Raw genomic sequence first — 15,860 nt, 5'->3', positions numbered from 1 at the left:
AGAGTGCAAAACCGTGGTACCGCCAGCCGCCGTCTGACTTCCGTTGCTCCTGAAGTAGTGTTATTATGGTAAGGATGGTCTCTGAGCGAGGCGAATGGCGTTACCACAGTTTTGCGCTTGGCGGCTCACGTTACCTCAGTCTTGGAAAGGGAGGAGTGAGCGGAGGGGGTACTCTGTTGGTTGCAATCTGCAACCACACCACTAGATGTTGCCAAATCCTACACACTGTACCTTTAAAAGAATGAACTCGCCAAATTGTTGGAACAATCACACTCTACCAGTTAGAAATGATGGACTTCAGAAGTGGAGCAGTAAAGGTTAAAGGGTGTTGTACAGCAACATCTTTAAAATTAAGAAAAAGGTAAAAAAAAAAAAAATCTGAAATAAATGTTTGTACTTGTGTATATACAGATGAATTGCCAGCAGAACCAGGGGAGTATGTGGTATTGCTGGCAGACAGGAAGTTGCTGGAGTTGCCGTTGGAAGCCTTATCCATCCTGCAGGACGAAGGCGTGGGTTCTGTGTCTCGAGACTTCTCCCTCCAGCTTCTCCACAGTCGCCTGAACAGAGAGGAACCAGAGGTACCACAAAAAGGTACCAGAGACAAGCATGCACACACCTTTTAAGACATGTTTGCGAGCACTGCCTAGGGATTCCTGACCATTCAAATGAACCTGCAACTTTAATAACAACATAAAGCAGTTAGTCTTGTAGAGTCTAAGTCTGTCTTGACTGGCTGGCAGCCACGTCATTTCAGACAGGTCTAAAACCATTAGGAGAATTCCTGCTCAACATTCATTCAGCCTGTTATTACTGCCATAATTAAACAGGCACCTTAATACTTTTTAATTGTCCAAAACATGATTAATCCAGACCTACGACCACTCATTTCCCCTAATTTCCTTTGTCAATTTCTAAGAAACTGCTTGTTGTCTTTGTTGCAGACTAAAATTTATACTTCTACATAATTCAGTGAATGTGTCTGTTGTGCCAACAGTGGTATAGATAATGTAAGACATGTAGTTTATTAGTGTTCTGTCACTAACTTGCTCATTTTTATTTTGTTGGTATCTAATATTAAGTAGCAATAAATATTAATCTCACAAGTTCTTCAAGTTCAGGTTTCTGCTAAAGTAGTAGGAAACGTGGACCACAACAAAGAGCGGGAAAGAAACAAGAAGATATAATTTATTATGAAAGAAGACCTATGAATAGGTCAGAACTAAATAGAAAAAATAGATTAAATGTGGTAAGAAACAATAGGTTTCTACAACTGTCTTATCTATTAAACTGTTAATAATTAATGCGATTTTTGTACAGTATAAGTGGATGTTTGCCTCACATAATTCCCCATCTAATATTGCTTACACTTGCGAAAGCATCTTGATGCCTGGATTGAGACTGCAAGCAGCCAGCCATAGAATTGGAATTTGTCCAGGAGAGAAAGGTCATTACACATCCTGCTGGCATGCAGAAGTTCATGCGGACATCCGTGAACACCACGGCCTGCTTTGCTGAAGTGGATGTCCATTAAATGTGGCCATTTCGCTGTGCCTGCCAGAGCAATTTAGAGTAAGGACTGTAGGTTTGATTGTTCAGGGGTAATATATACTGCATGTCGGCAATATAAGCAGACCGTGATGGAAAAGAGTTTAAGTTTGATTAAAAAGCAAACAATATGATAGAAATTACTTTATGGTTTGCAGGCCACGTTTAATGTTTTGCCTCCTTAAAAGTGTTGAATTTGAAATTCAGAGCATTAATATAGCAGCAAACAACTATTTGCAATGTAAAGATATAGAGGATTGATGTCTACCTGAGCAGAGAATGAAGTCGCTCTCCCTCTGTGTGTGTTGTGATCCAAGCTTTTCTGTGCTTTGTTTACATAGCCGGGCCTGACGTGCATGCTTTTTAGTGCATGCGAGTCAGATTATTTGTTACACAGAACCATCTGAAACGCCGTCATTGGAAACTGTTTGGAAAAGGGCAAGCACTCTCAAAAAATACTTGGCAGGTGATTGGATGAATCATCTGTCAATCAAACTCTTGCCGAAGCCAGTCGGGAGAAGAGCGAAAACATCTTTTCTACTGAGAAAAAGCCTTCAGTGCCGTTCTTTGCTCTTCTTTCAATGAAGAAATACTCTCCAGTTCTGATATAACTGATGCTATTGCATCACATGATCACAAGATCTTGTGATATCGCGAGAGTCCAGCTGCTGTGGGTATTATTAATGGCAGCCACTCTGCACTGCGCTCATACAGCAGTTACCGCTGATAACACCATCCCGACCAACAGCATCTTCGCGGAAGCGTAGCACCCACCCTCAAGTTCCCCCCTAGATTCACACTGTTAGCACTTTAGCTTTTGTTTGCACTGTTAGGTACTTGCCGCCGGCTCAGCCGTCTCCATGTTGAGAGCTTTGTTGAGGCAATAGATAAATAAGCTCTGAATTCCATATTGAGCATCTTTAACCCTTTAAAAAAAATTGCTAACTTTCCATAAAACATACTCAGATGACATGTAACTCAAAGAAAGAACCTTAACCAAAATTGACACTACTTGCTTATAGGGAAGTAAAGGATCTGTTTAGTCCAACAGCTATCCACTGTTGTTTAGTTGAAATTATTATAGTCTCAAACTAATCAGAATAGCCACATTGTTCAGAACAATGGTGAACAGTGCTTTGTTGGAGCAGGAAACACAACAAAGAACGTTTTGATGTGAGAGGACAGAATCTGATTGAAAATCAGTTTAAAACAAATTGCTTACAAAGTATTTCTCAGGTTAAAAAACAAAACAATAAAACAATAATAACCAAAAAGGATTAGCCTAATTTTTAATTAGTATTATCCACCACATTGTGTCCTTCTGGTCTCTCAGGTTTTTTATTTTGGATGTCCAAAATCCCAAGAACAAAATCCAGTTGTTTTTTAGGCAATGAAGCTTCAATCCTCTGGGGGAATTATGCACATTAATATTTTGAAAAGAAAAGGAAAGGGAGTAGAAAGAGCACTGAATCTGATGCTGCAGACATCTTTACCTTTTTAAAGGTCAAATCATTTGCATAACTTGAGTGAATGTTCAAAGGTTACTGTTAAACTAGTGTGTGTGTGTGTGTGTGTGTGTGTGTGTGTGTGTGTGTGTGTGTGTGTGTGTGTGTGTGTGTGTGTGTGTGTGTGTCTGTCACTTGACAATTGCATATGCCACAGGCAGGAAACTACAAGAGCATGTATTTCTTAATACATCTTTCAATGACTGGATCAAATACATGGGTGACGATGATACCAGAAAAAAAGTGATATTTTTCTGGACCTTTTGGTCCTTTTAAAATGTTTTACATATTTGCAGTGATTTAGTAACCAAACCTAAGTACATCTTTGTCACATGTATTCCAACGATACTGCAGCACATTGGTTCAATGTGGCAGACTTAACAACTTTGGGCTTCACGCACCGTAAATCTACCATAAACTGGTTAAAGGTTCAGACAGAAAGCAGAGTGAAAGGTCTGAAAAGTTTGCCCTTAGCTTGGTGTTAAAGGTTGACACCAGTGAATATTTCCCTTTTAACTCCCTCGCTGAAAGGTTTCCCAAGGCTCTCTTTCCTTTTAGAAAGGTCACGGAAAGATTCAGATACCTAGGAATCTCATATAAACTCATTCCTATGGTGTAAATGAGCATGTATCAAGAGAACAGTCCTTCAACTTCCCAAGTCTAAAGGAGGCCTGGCATTCCCAAATTTCCGCCAATACTTTTGGGCCTGTAACATCAACAAACATCTTTTTTGGAACACTAATAAGACACTGGTTGAACAACCCCAGTGGACCCAGATGGAAAGTGTCTCTCTCTTTGGTCGGTGGTTTGTTCCCAGTTACCTCTCTCAATTAAACAAGCTGCTCGGAACCCAATTTTAACCAACACTTCCGTTTAGGTTCAGGTCTAGCTCCAGTCTTTCGCAACCACATATTCCTACCATCCTGCTTGGATCCAGTTTTCCAGACCTGGCCAAAACAAAGGTCTACTGACTATTAATGGCCTTTATGTTAACGGTATTTTTCCTTTAAGCAAGAATTTAACCTTCTAAAATACTCACTTTGTGCTCAATCAATTCCTCCAATTTCCTAACAGCCCTCCGGATTCTATGATTGACTCTTTTCTATCACTTAATACTAGGCTAAAGGGGCTTACTTCAGTCAGATATGATTATATTTTCAAGGTAAACCCAACTTGTTTAGACTCCCTAAGGGCCATCGCAATGAATTTCAACAGCATATTTTGTAGGAATTCAGTCATTCGTTTTTGAAGTAACTTTTCATGAAATAAAATGTGGGACGAGTAGAAGTTTGGATCTGCTGCTGGATCAATAAAAACTCAAGTGATCACCATTCATTATGATTTTTAATATCCTGCCAGGGAAGATGGGCATTGACAAGTTGCGGTGAGATTTCATGTTTGACCAAAGTGTTGGACTGATGAACCAACAGATGGACTTCTCTCCTACAGCCCCACTGCTGGCATGGTTTAAAATAACAATAAAAAAATCCCAATGGTGAACTTGAAGATGACTTCTTCAGTGTGTCAGCGATTAGTGTTGACTAAACCCATTTTTTTTATTTGTTTGTTTGATAAGAGCCATGAGGAAACTTTTAGAACTGTCCTTCAGACACCGATAAATGTCATTGACTTTGCAGATACTGAGAAACTTTTATTTTTTTCTATTCCCAGTCCAAATGCTGTGTAATCTACCCCGCAGACAAGTGTATGTATTAATTCTGCTTCCTGTCTGTGGCAGTTGAAAGTGACAACAAAAAGGAGACCAAAGGTGGCAAGGGAACTAAGGGGAAGGCAGATCAAAGCCAAGCCATCAAAGTGGTAAGTTCAGTAAATTAATCTGGGCCTGCCAGATACAGACAGCAATATTACTTTTACCTGCTGTCAGCACTGGCAATTATTTAAGTTCCTCTCGCCTCCCTTTTAAGTGTGGGTTTTCAATCAATTACATAATGTGTTTTCATAAAGATCCTATTTCTAGCTTCTGAGCATTTCTCCTCTATCATGCACCACTTCTATTTTTTCCACCAACCCCGTCCTTTTTACTTCAACTGGTATTTGCAGATGTACATGTCATAGAGACAATATACGCATGTATATACTGTATACATTTTATGTTTTTCACTATCTATGTTTTAAGCTTTAATAACTTAAATTTGTTTTCCCAGATGCCTGTGAATCAAGTGTTGCCTTCTAACACCCTCCCAGTGGACATACGTAACATGAAGTGTATCTTTTTTGTTGTTGAAAATGACACCTATTTCTGTTTGTTAAACTGTCTGTTTTACTTGTGTTCGTGACATATAGTTATAGAAATCTTTTTTATAGATTATTATTCTTAACATACCCTCACAGATATTGTTGACCCTCACAATGAAGGCAACTTTGGTAAGTAAATGTAGAGGATTCAATCAATTTCTTTGGAGATATTACATTAAGGGCTGTCAAAGTTAACGCAATATTAACGCATTAACACAACTAGTAGTTTTTTAATTAACCTCTTAAAAATCGGACGGGCTGCCGTCGGACCCAGCCACTGTTCGATATTTCGGAGGGTTGTAGCGGGCTCACTTTTAAGGCTAGAGTGAAGATGCTGGTATCATTTGAAACTAGAAAACCTAAAGAATTCATTGGTACCAACATGTACACATAGCTTGTCGTGAAGGAGGTTAATTAATGCTCCAAACTTATGCTAAATTTTGGTGAGGAAAAACGGCCATGGCTATTTTCAAAGGTGTCCCTTGACCTCTGATCTCAAGATTTGTGAATGAAAATGGGTTCTATGGGTACCCACGAGTCTCCCCTTTACAGACATGCCCACTTTATGATAGTCACATGCAGTTTGGGGCAAGATATAGTCAAGTCAGCACACTGACACACTGACAGCTGTTGTTGCCTGTTGGGCTGCAGTTTGCCATGTTATGATTTGAGCATATTTTTTATGCTAAATGCAGTACCTGTGAGGGTTTCTGGACAATATTTGTCATTGTTTTGTGTTGTTAATTGATTTCAAGTAATAAATATATACATACTTTTGCATAAAGCAGCATATTTGCCCACTCCCATGTTGATAAGAGTATTAAATACTTGACAAATCTCACTTTAAGGTACATTGGAACAGATAGAAAATGTGCGATTAATTTTTGATTAATTTCGATTGATCGTAATTAAATATTTTAATCGATTAACAACCCTAATTACATTACATACCTTACATTACATATTTACAGGATTAATAGACTAGTATATTGATGTATATTGTTATATCACTAGGAGTGGAAGTGTACTGTACTATGGCACAAAAAATGCTTGTTGTTAATGATCGATTGCAGTACTGTATAGCTCTAGCTGCCTTTCTTTTATGGATGGTGTGTTTTGGAGTATGTAAGTATAGGAATGCTGGGAGAAGCCAAGTTCTGGGGTGATTAATGTTCTCTTCATACTGTATCGCAGCCGGGCATTGCCACAGCTCGCACTGTGTGTCCTCTTCTCAGCTCGGGGCCTCTCAAAGCATCCGTCTCTATTTTACAATGTAGTATTCTACTTATTTTTATTGTACTTTGGTGGCCTTGTTTGAGTCACATTTCAGCTCCCAGTTAGTGTCACCACTTTAGCAAGTAGAACGTTTCATAATATTTGTATGTTGTTGTTTATCTGGCACAGATGGGACCAGTCTGAGCACGAGGATGAAGGAGGTTTTGGAAACCCACAGCCAGCATTTCACCCATATGTGGGAGGGCTTCATGGGCAGCAAAGAAACGCCCAGGTTAGAATGCAATGCAGCATGTCATTGTGTGGTCTTTGCACTGAGCATAATGAGAACCATCTGTGTTTTTTACATTGCAACACACCTGATCATTTCTACACCGCTAACCCTTAACTCCAATATGTATCCAGTCTTTCCGAGGTGGAGCAGCTGCTGTGCAGATGCAGATGCAGTGCCTTCATCTACCTGGGGATGGAGCGCTTCATGGCAAACATTCCACCTGCCAAACTGGCAGCCCTCAATCTGTCTGGTACTGTACAACCATACAGCATTTTATAATAATGAATGTATGTTGTTTTTGAAATGTTAGTTGTCAGCATAAAACATTAGCAGTACGCTGAACATATCATATGTACGACGGCGTATTAGGGCCATTGTATGTATAAAAAAAGCAAACTAATATTATTCAGTAATATTCAGAGAAAAAAACAAATATTCTCTGAGATTAAAGTGGTAAATTTATGAGAGAAAACTCACAAATTTACAAGAAAAAACTCAGAAATTCTCTGAGATTAAAGTCACAAATGTATGAGTAAAAAAAAACTCGGAAAAATTGTGCATTTTTTTTTTGTCAAGGAACCACATCGCTTTACTTTGCAAGGTTTTATCAACTTCATCACACCACAGAAGCTGCCGCTTGTCGTGTATTATGCCGGCAGTGGATGACCTACTCAAATTATAATTTTCTATCGGATTTAGCAGTAAGGAAATACTTGTGATTTTGGCCCAGAATCAGCATATTATCATAAGCATCTGTAAAATAAAGTAAAATGTCAATTTGTGTTGTCAGTAAAAAAAAAGAAAAGCTAAATCCCGTCCACTGTCTGACTTGCAGTGACACATTTATTTGCGACGTTGCATTGCTACATCAGGCAAATGATTTTTAACAATGAGAAGCCATCTTAAATAGGGAATGGCTGCAAGCATACAACCAATCACACATTTCATACCACACATGCAATCGGACGGCAATCCAAATGTCAATCTACTCTATGTCAATCATCAATATCATACACTATATGGAGCTAGAACACACTCTAACAATCAATAATATAAACACTTACATTAAATGAATGCTTAAAGCCCCAAAGGCTAAAATGCATTCATACATTTGTAGATTATCTGTAGGCATACATGTACATCGCAAATGAAAAGAAACGGCATCAATAAATAGATAGAAACCTCTATAATAAATACAGCCAGGCCTCACAAAATGCCAGTAGGCAAACACTTCATCAATGTATAGATATGTTAAATAACAATAATCAAATTTGCTTCCATCCTATCAAGACTGCATACAGAAAATTAAGTATAGGTCCCTATAAATAGCTTAACATATAGAAAAAAAGTTATAAAGTAAGTAATAAATGTGCTTAGAAATCTTCACAATACTAAATACATATAAATACAATAGACAGCAGGGCCTCAAAGATGCAGCATCAGTGCATACATATATAAATGGACACAATCAACAGGTGACATCGGTTAATTAACCTGATAATATGTGTTCATATTCGTATGTATCCAGGACGATATGAGCTGGACAAAGCACCCCTCAGATACAGAAAACAATCTAGAGAAAATATAAAGAAAAATATAAAGGACTACAGGAAAAGGCTGAGGAGTAATCATTAAATCATTCAGTCCCTCAGGAGCCAATGTGTGAAGAGTATGAATCCAGTAAGCCTCACGCTTTTGAGTAGTTTGTCATGGTCACAGGGTGGTAGGGTCAATTGACCTGTTCAATACCACAGAAATATAATGAAGAGAGGTCATGGTGAGCATCATCGAAATGCACAGCTACGGGATAATCCTGATCATTCCTGCGTATTGTGCTTTTGTGCTCACTGATCCTTTGTTTCGGTTTTTCCAACATATACAAGGCCACAGGGACAGCGTATATGATACGCTGTCCCTGTGGCCTTGTACATGCACGTACACCATACACGTCATCTATAATATAGATGACGTGTATGGATGCACAAGTGATGACGCTGTTGATGGAGAATGTTTTGCCTGTGTTGGGATGGATGAAATAATTAGTCTTCATTGTGTTGTTGCACTGTGTGCAACTGCCGTAGCGGTAGTTGCCCTGGAGAAGAGGGTTCAAGCATGTCTGTAGTCCTTGACTTGGATTTCTTCTTGTAGTCAACATTGGCACGTACCCAAGTTATCCCTTCTGTTTTCCCCTCTTTTATTTACAAAAGGAGGTTGATAGAAGAAAGTTCAGGGTTAGACTTTAAGATGTGACAGTGTTTTTTAAAAAGTGATAAAACTAAGATTTCACTTGGTGTTGATCAGGCTTACTTCTTTGACCTTATTGCCACTATCACTGCATATAGGCCCTCTCAAACAAAGAAAAACGATCAAGATAAATGTCAGTATATCATATAAAACACAAAATGATGAGAGTTCCAGTTCTATGACATCAAATGTCTTAAGCATCTGGTGTCCTAGTAAAGCACCTGATTTTACGAAATCACACAGTTTCCTAAAGCATTTCAAATGGTAAATTAGGAAGAAAAAGAGGTGGCAAAATAGTGTAATGACTGAATGACATTTGGAGCAGAGCTGTTTGTGGATTATGTAAGCAGTAATGGAGGAGCAGGAGGCTTAATCTTCTTCGAGCCCATCAATCTTTCATTCCCTGTGTGGGTATATATTTAGAAATATGCCTGTTCTGCAGTGAGAAATCAATGAGGTTTTACTATCAGATCCCTGCTAGAACATACTACTCCCGGTGCCTGTAAAAAATCATTTAGATCATGAGGATTGCTCAGGAATACTGTATTCATTTCAGTCATTCAATCCTACCAAAAAAACTCTAGGATTCTCATTTATTCCAGATGTAAAGAGAAGCCATCTTAAAATCTTTACATTCCTTTTATTCTGAACATTTGACGAAGATAACACATCTGTATTAAGTATTTTAAGATAGATATTTGCTGAATCATTTCAACCTAAAGTTGATTAATGACTCGAGAAAAATAAATCTCAAACCTTTTGATTTTCTTTTTTTCTCAGAGTAGTCTCTGAAGAACCCCTGGCCGTTGTAATTTATTTACAGACGGAGGAACAAGAAGACTCCAAACCCGTCTCCCTCTTCTTCATTTTTAAAGGACGCCTTTTCCCTCCCTCAGTACCTAACCCTAACCCAACATGGCTTCATCTTCACGGCTTCTTTCCTCTCAAAGAACGGCTGGACTTTGGGTGGACTTGTTGTGATTGACAGAGAGTCAGGTTGGCCTTCCACATGGCCCCAGGCCAGACATATGTGCCTCCCGCTAGCCTGGCGCTACTGCTGCTAACTATAGTGTGACTGACACCATGGTCTGAATTCCAGCTGTTACTTCACAACAAACCGGAGCACTCTTACTTAATTGGCCATCAGGATATGATGAGCTGATGGCAGATTTGGGTTTCTCAGAAAAAGAAAAGGTGTCATGCAGAACACGCGGCACCATCTGCACTCGTATCTTATCTGTTTATCATCTTTATCTTGTTTTGAGTAATGATATTACTTCTTAACATGACGACTGAGACTCACATGTGGACTTCTGTTCTTCTTTTCTGGCCCCGGGCAGCTGAGTGTGTCTTGCTACAGACACAGACATGATTGTCATTGTATAGGAAGTCAGCCAGAATAGCTGCAAGGCACTGGATATCCTTTAAGACGACCTCGCTGACACACACCTGGTGTCTGACACCCGCATCAGTCCTATCACATCTATAGGTCTAGACCAAGTGCTCGTACAGTAATAGCCTGATTTGTGTACTAATAAATAGATGGACTGTGTTGAAGAAACAGTGTGTCTGTGCTGGAGAGTGGTGCTAAAAGCCTCTTTGGCTCTGTGGCCTGACTGATTGCCATAATATTCTATATGTGTTTTTTCATCTGTTTGTCTCTTCTCCTTGTTTAAAGTACACTGAGCTTCTGATGAATGAAGCATGTTTTCCTTCATAAATACAGTTACATACCGTATACATGTGTTTCTGCAGAGAAAGTGTAGCGCCTCTTTCTTACGCCTCAAAGTGATTACAGGAAATGATGGAAAATGTACAGAAGCAGAAGTAGCAGACAATACTAAATGCTCCCACTGTTATTCATGATAAGTTCAATCATTTAACTTCATACCCTCATATACATATACACAACTTTATTTACGCAATTGATCCATAGCTCTTTACAACACAGAGAGGAAAGACAACAGAAGACTTGAGAAAATTATACGCCGAAACTATTTACTTAAACATAAACTTGTGCAGCATCTGTATTTGTGCCCCCGTGTGTTTGCTTGATGACAGTTTTCTTCTTGATTGGCTGAAACATAATAATTGTGTGTTTTGTCCATATTTTTACCTAAATGATATCTAATACTGTAAATATGTGTAAAGTTAGCCCCTTGTCATTTGAACAAACATTTAAAAAACATTTTTTTTCAGCATACAACTCTTATGAATCTTAGAAATAGACCTCCTGGGAAATGATTTTGAAATAATAATAGAATCATCGTCACTATTGTTATTAAAAGCTCTGTACTTGTACCATGTACTTAACTATACTTAACTCTTTTCAGACTTCATTCTACTCGTATAGACACTGGCCTTTACCTCCTACTGTATCACTTAACGTTGCGTTCAGGTGGAGCTGAGGAAAGCTCTTGTTGCTTAAGGCAGAGAGTGATAAACATCCTCAAGGCTGTTCTTTATGCCTCATTTGGAAACGTACATGAAAAATTCAAAGAGGAACAGGTGCCAGCAGTGTGCATTTCTGCATTAAGAAAGAGAGAGCCAGCAGCCAGACATGACAGGCCACTGAGGCACCTAGTACTCTATGTGTATCTATAGACCTATATTGCCATAACATTGCAACAGGAAATACAAAGGGGCCCATTTACAATGTTTATATTGTCAAGTTTGAAAAGATCTATATTAGGGCTGTCAATCCATGATTGTCCATAGCTAATCATGATTAATCATACATTTTTATCTGTTCAAAATGTACCTTAAAGGGAGATTTGTGAAGTTTTTAATACTCTTATCAACATGGGAGTGGACAAATGTGCTTGCTTTATGCAAATGTATGTATATATCTATTATTGAAAATCAATTAACAACACAAAACAATGACTAATAATGTCCAGAAACCCTCACAGGTACTGCATTTAACATAGAAAATATGCTCAAATCATAACTTGGCAAACTGAAGGCCAACAGGCAACAACAGCTGTCAGTGTGTCAGTGTGCTGACTTGACTATGACTTGCCCCAAACTGCATGTGATTATCGTAAAGTAGGCATGTCAGTAAAGGGGAGACTCGTGGGTACCCATAGAGCCCATTTTCATTCACATATCTTGAGGTCAGAAGTCAAGGGACCCCTTTGAAAATGGCCATGCCAGTTTTTCCTCGCCAAAATTTAGTGTAAGTTTGGAGCGTTATTTAACCTCCTTCGCGACAAGCAAGTATGACATGGTTGGTACCAATGGATTCTTTAGGTTTTCTAGTTGTATATGGTAGCAGTATCTTCTAGCTTTAAAACTGAGCCCACTACAACCTAAAAATTGCAAGTTGCGTTAATGTGTTAAAGAAATTAGTGCCGTTAACCGTTGCCAGATAATGATAATGCTGTTTGCTCTCCTCAGAGTGTCGCATGGCTCTTCTCTTTGACCTGGTTCAGAACGGCGCCAGTGTTCTCCGCCAGTCAAACCTTGACATGCACAAGAGGTAACAAAATAGCTTTATCGAATGAATCAGCTTTTTGTTTGGTTGTAGTTTCTAGAAGCTGTCTCTCATAATCCCACTATTTGTCTCCAGTGCAGGACAGTTAGACCTGGAGAAACCCCTGGAGACGGCTCTGCTGTTGAGTTTGGGTGGTGTCGGCTGTATTGTCCTCAACCAGTGGCACAGCAGCCTTCAACAGAACGCACGCACTCTGGTCAAAGTAGTAGACAGTAGGTTATCAACCTAACACATTGTAATTTAACCTCTTTAAACATTTACTTTCATGCCTGTGGGAATTATTAGCTAATAGAATCTGTGTGTAACCGTGTGTTGCAGATCTACTGAGGGTCAGACAGACTTCTGGCCAGACCATCCACACCCTGAGGAGAGGGCACAGCTCAGAGATACCACCATCACATGGTACTGTACTCACATCCTCATTTAGCCTCATATTTACTGTCAATACAATCAAGTCCATGTGTCTTTTCTTTTTTTTTAATGAGTGCGTCACTGCAACATATCCTCATACAACGGCTCATATGATATCTTGCGAAAAGTTATTCCTCAATTTTTGTGCGTCTTCCTACGAATGTCCAGCAACATGTGACGCACGTGTCAATTGCCACTCCAGTCTTTTCAAAATAAACTTCCGTCTTCACGAGAAAAAACTTGGTTAGGTTTAGACAATAAAACTACATAGTTAGGTTTAAGAAAACATAATCCACACATATGTGGATTACATACAAATAGTTTTCTCGGGATATAAATTACAGTGCATTACTTTTCATAGTTATAGCAACGATCACAGACACACACACATTTCTCGTTCTCTGTATGTGAGGCTTGGGTTTCTTTGCAAAGAGAAATAATAAATGTCAAGCAGAATCATTCAAATCATGAATCCAACTGGGCTGTATTTCAGTATAACCCTCTCTGGCTTTCTCTCTGCAGATCAAGTGCTCCTCGCCGACTCAAAGGAAGATGACGTTCACCACAAAACGACTCTCGCACCATCAGCCTTCAACTGCATTCTTTATGGACTCCCTAACTTGATTGTCACGTAATATACTGCATATCCTCCCCTCTATTTCACAGTTCAAGATGATTACAGGCATGCATGTCAGCCGGCTTTGCAAATACGACTGTATGCAGAAAAACTAAACATGAGGGGTTTAGATATTTCATTAAACATGATCCTTGAGTCTTCGCTTCTACATTTTCCTTTGCCATTTCATGACAATATGTTCTTGATGTTTTTAATATTGTTACTTTACACAGCAGACGTGAGATACAATATGCAACATGCCAGACTGCATGAAATAAGGCGAGAGCTCTCAGTGCTCGGGGAGAGATTCACCCTATACTGTACTGTACATGTCTTATTAAAATACTAATGTTACGGCTGGCATTGTCTTGACAAGTTGTACCTTTAACACTCAGTATATTGAGTGTTCAGAGTGTTCTGTCCTCCTCAGTCACCATGATAACCAATGTTTCATTGATGTGGTTTGCTATCAGACTTTACCAAATTGAATGTGAGAAATGAGCTAGTAAACAGTGTGACAGGACCAGCAGCCCGGCTGTAACACAACAGAAATGGATGAGCTAGAAAACAAAGGCTCATAGTCAGGTCTGCTTTGAGTGCAGTGATGCAGCTTCATCTCACAGCTGTAACTGAACTTCTGTCATTTCTTGTAATGTCTGTTTACTCCAGCCTTGTTAATTGTAGCTCATTAGTAGTACTGATTTCATTGACAGTATTTACTACAGTTCTGTTGACTAGTCACATGAACACATTGAACAATGTCAAACGTTGACCCCACAATAGAGGGCGCACTCACTGCGTCACACTGAGTCAACATGAAAACCATGACAACTCTCTATAGTTGAGAGAAGCTGGATTCAGCCTTTCATGAAAATGAGCCTCAAATTAAATGTAATTGTGTTTGCTTGTTTTTAATTTAGAGAATGCCCTTATCAGACATTGCAGTGCACGCTTAATCCTTATATGTCTTATTGTATTTCACTAAATGTTAATTTAGTAAATTTCTAAATAGAGCAGAACTGTGTGACCTGAGGTTGTAAATGCTGCCCTGTTTCGTTGTAAGTAAGTCAAACCTAAAATTAGAGATTGGAAGTCATCATCACCATTTTGATGCTTTATTCCTCAATAGATTTGGTCCTAAAACATAGGTCGGTTTTTAACCTGAATGTGTGTAAGAAGGAGAGATTTCATGATTGTCACACACAAAGCCACTTGTGTAGATGCCACAGTAGAATTAAAGGAACAGAATGACAATGAATGAATATATTTATTATAAAAACAACTTATAAGATAAGAAGTATAAGAAATAAAAACAAGACTACATTACATTACAGAAGCCAAATAAAATGTTTAAAAATGGAATAACAACCATATGTATCCATGAATCGCTCAGTGCGCCCTGAATTGACACCTTACAATAACTATCCAAGTGTGCAAAAGATAATCTACACATTATTTATTATACTCTAGATATTCTACTCATTCTGTGCGTACCAATACCCGTACTACCACACTATTTAGTATGTCCCAATAATACATAGAATGTGAAATGCAGTAGGCTAAAAATACCAGGGTGTCCTTCTACATCCGGTCGCATTTTGCAGTATGCAAGCCAGCCTGCTTTTCTGGCTATTCTGAACCACAATCCTCTGTGCAGTGAGTGGATAAAATGATCAAGAGGGCCAAAGTTCAAAGCCCAATGTTATGACAAAGTAGTGTGTACAGTATGTACTTTGTAGGGGCAGCTACCATATGTACTAAAAGTATAAAGAAAAAGTATGCGATTTGTAACATACCATTATTTCGGTCGCTGAGATCAGCACTGTTACTTTACACATGCCCAGTTTTTAATACAGATTCGTCGACAAACTCAACCCAATGCATCATGGGATAAATCTTGCCCTCAGTAGGCTTCAGCCTTCAACTTGTGGGAAATACAACATCAAGAGAAATCACCTTCTGGCAATAACAGGGAGAGAGGGACAATATCATTGTCAGGATTCTTGGTGAAAACAGAACGCAAGATATACTGTGATATTATTACGTTTTTAAAAGAAACTGATTTAGAGAAAATCATTTTTTTTGTGTATTTGTTTATATATTTTGCTGCATTCATCTCTTCTTCCACACTGTAGTCCAGTTGGTGGCGGTAATGCTACTCTAGATACTCTAAAACAGTAATTAGAGTGCTGGTAATAATAGCAAATTCTGTTTGAAACTTTAACATAAAGAATTTATTGGCTGTTTGAATCGGTTTGAATGACAGCAGGAGAGGAG

The 15,860-nt window shown here is 38.8% G+C and overlaps 1 protein-coding gene across 5 annotated transcripts in view; it reads left to right on the top strand.

Annotated features, from left to right (window-relative positions):
- Window positions 1-13,943, top strand: part of LOC119496074 (cilia- and flagella-associated protein 46) — a 68,013-nt gene extending 54,070 nt beyond the window's left edge. For all 5 annotated transcript variants that reach the window (XM_037783133.1, XM_037783132.1, XM_037783131.1 and 2 more), the window contains 10 exons: window positions 412-594; window positions 4,792-4,871; window positions 5,219-5,279; window positions 5,406-5,438; window positions 6,714-6,816; window positions 6,948-7,066; window positions 12,460-12,541; window positions 12,632-12,768; window positions 12,875-12,958; window positions 13,490-13,943. In XM_037783133.1, the coding sequence (XP_037639061.1) occupies window positions 412-594; window positions 4,792-4,871; window positions 5,219-5,279; window positions 5,406-5,438; window positions 6,714-6,816; window positions 6,948-7,066; window positions 12,460-12,541; window positions 12,632-12,768; window positions 12,875-12,958; window positions 13,490-13,602 (995 nt within the window). In that variant the 3' untranslated portion in view covers window positions 13,603-13,943. The remainder of the gene's footprint in view (window positions 1-411; window positions 595-4,791; window positions 4,872-5,218; window positions 5,280-5,405; window positions 5,439-6,713; window positions 6,817-6,947; window positions 7,067-12,459; window positions 12,542-12,631; window positions 12,769-12,874; window positions 12,959-13,489) is intronic.
- Window positions 13,944-15,860: the final 1,917 nt, after the last annotated feature.

This window comes from Sebastes umbrosus, chromosome 10 (assembly GCF_015220745.1).
Source record: "Sebastes umbrosus isolate fSebUmb1 chromosome 10, fSebUmb1.pri, whole genome shotgun sequence".
NCBI classification, from domain to species: domain Eukaryota; kingdom Metazoa; phylum Chordata; class Actinopteri; order Perciformes; family Sebastidae; genus Sebastes; species Sebastes umbrosus.
The sequence above is the reverse complement of the archived record's forward strand: the minus strand, read 5'-3'. Positions and strand labels throughout refer to the sequence as shown.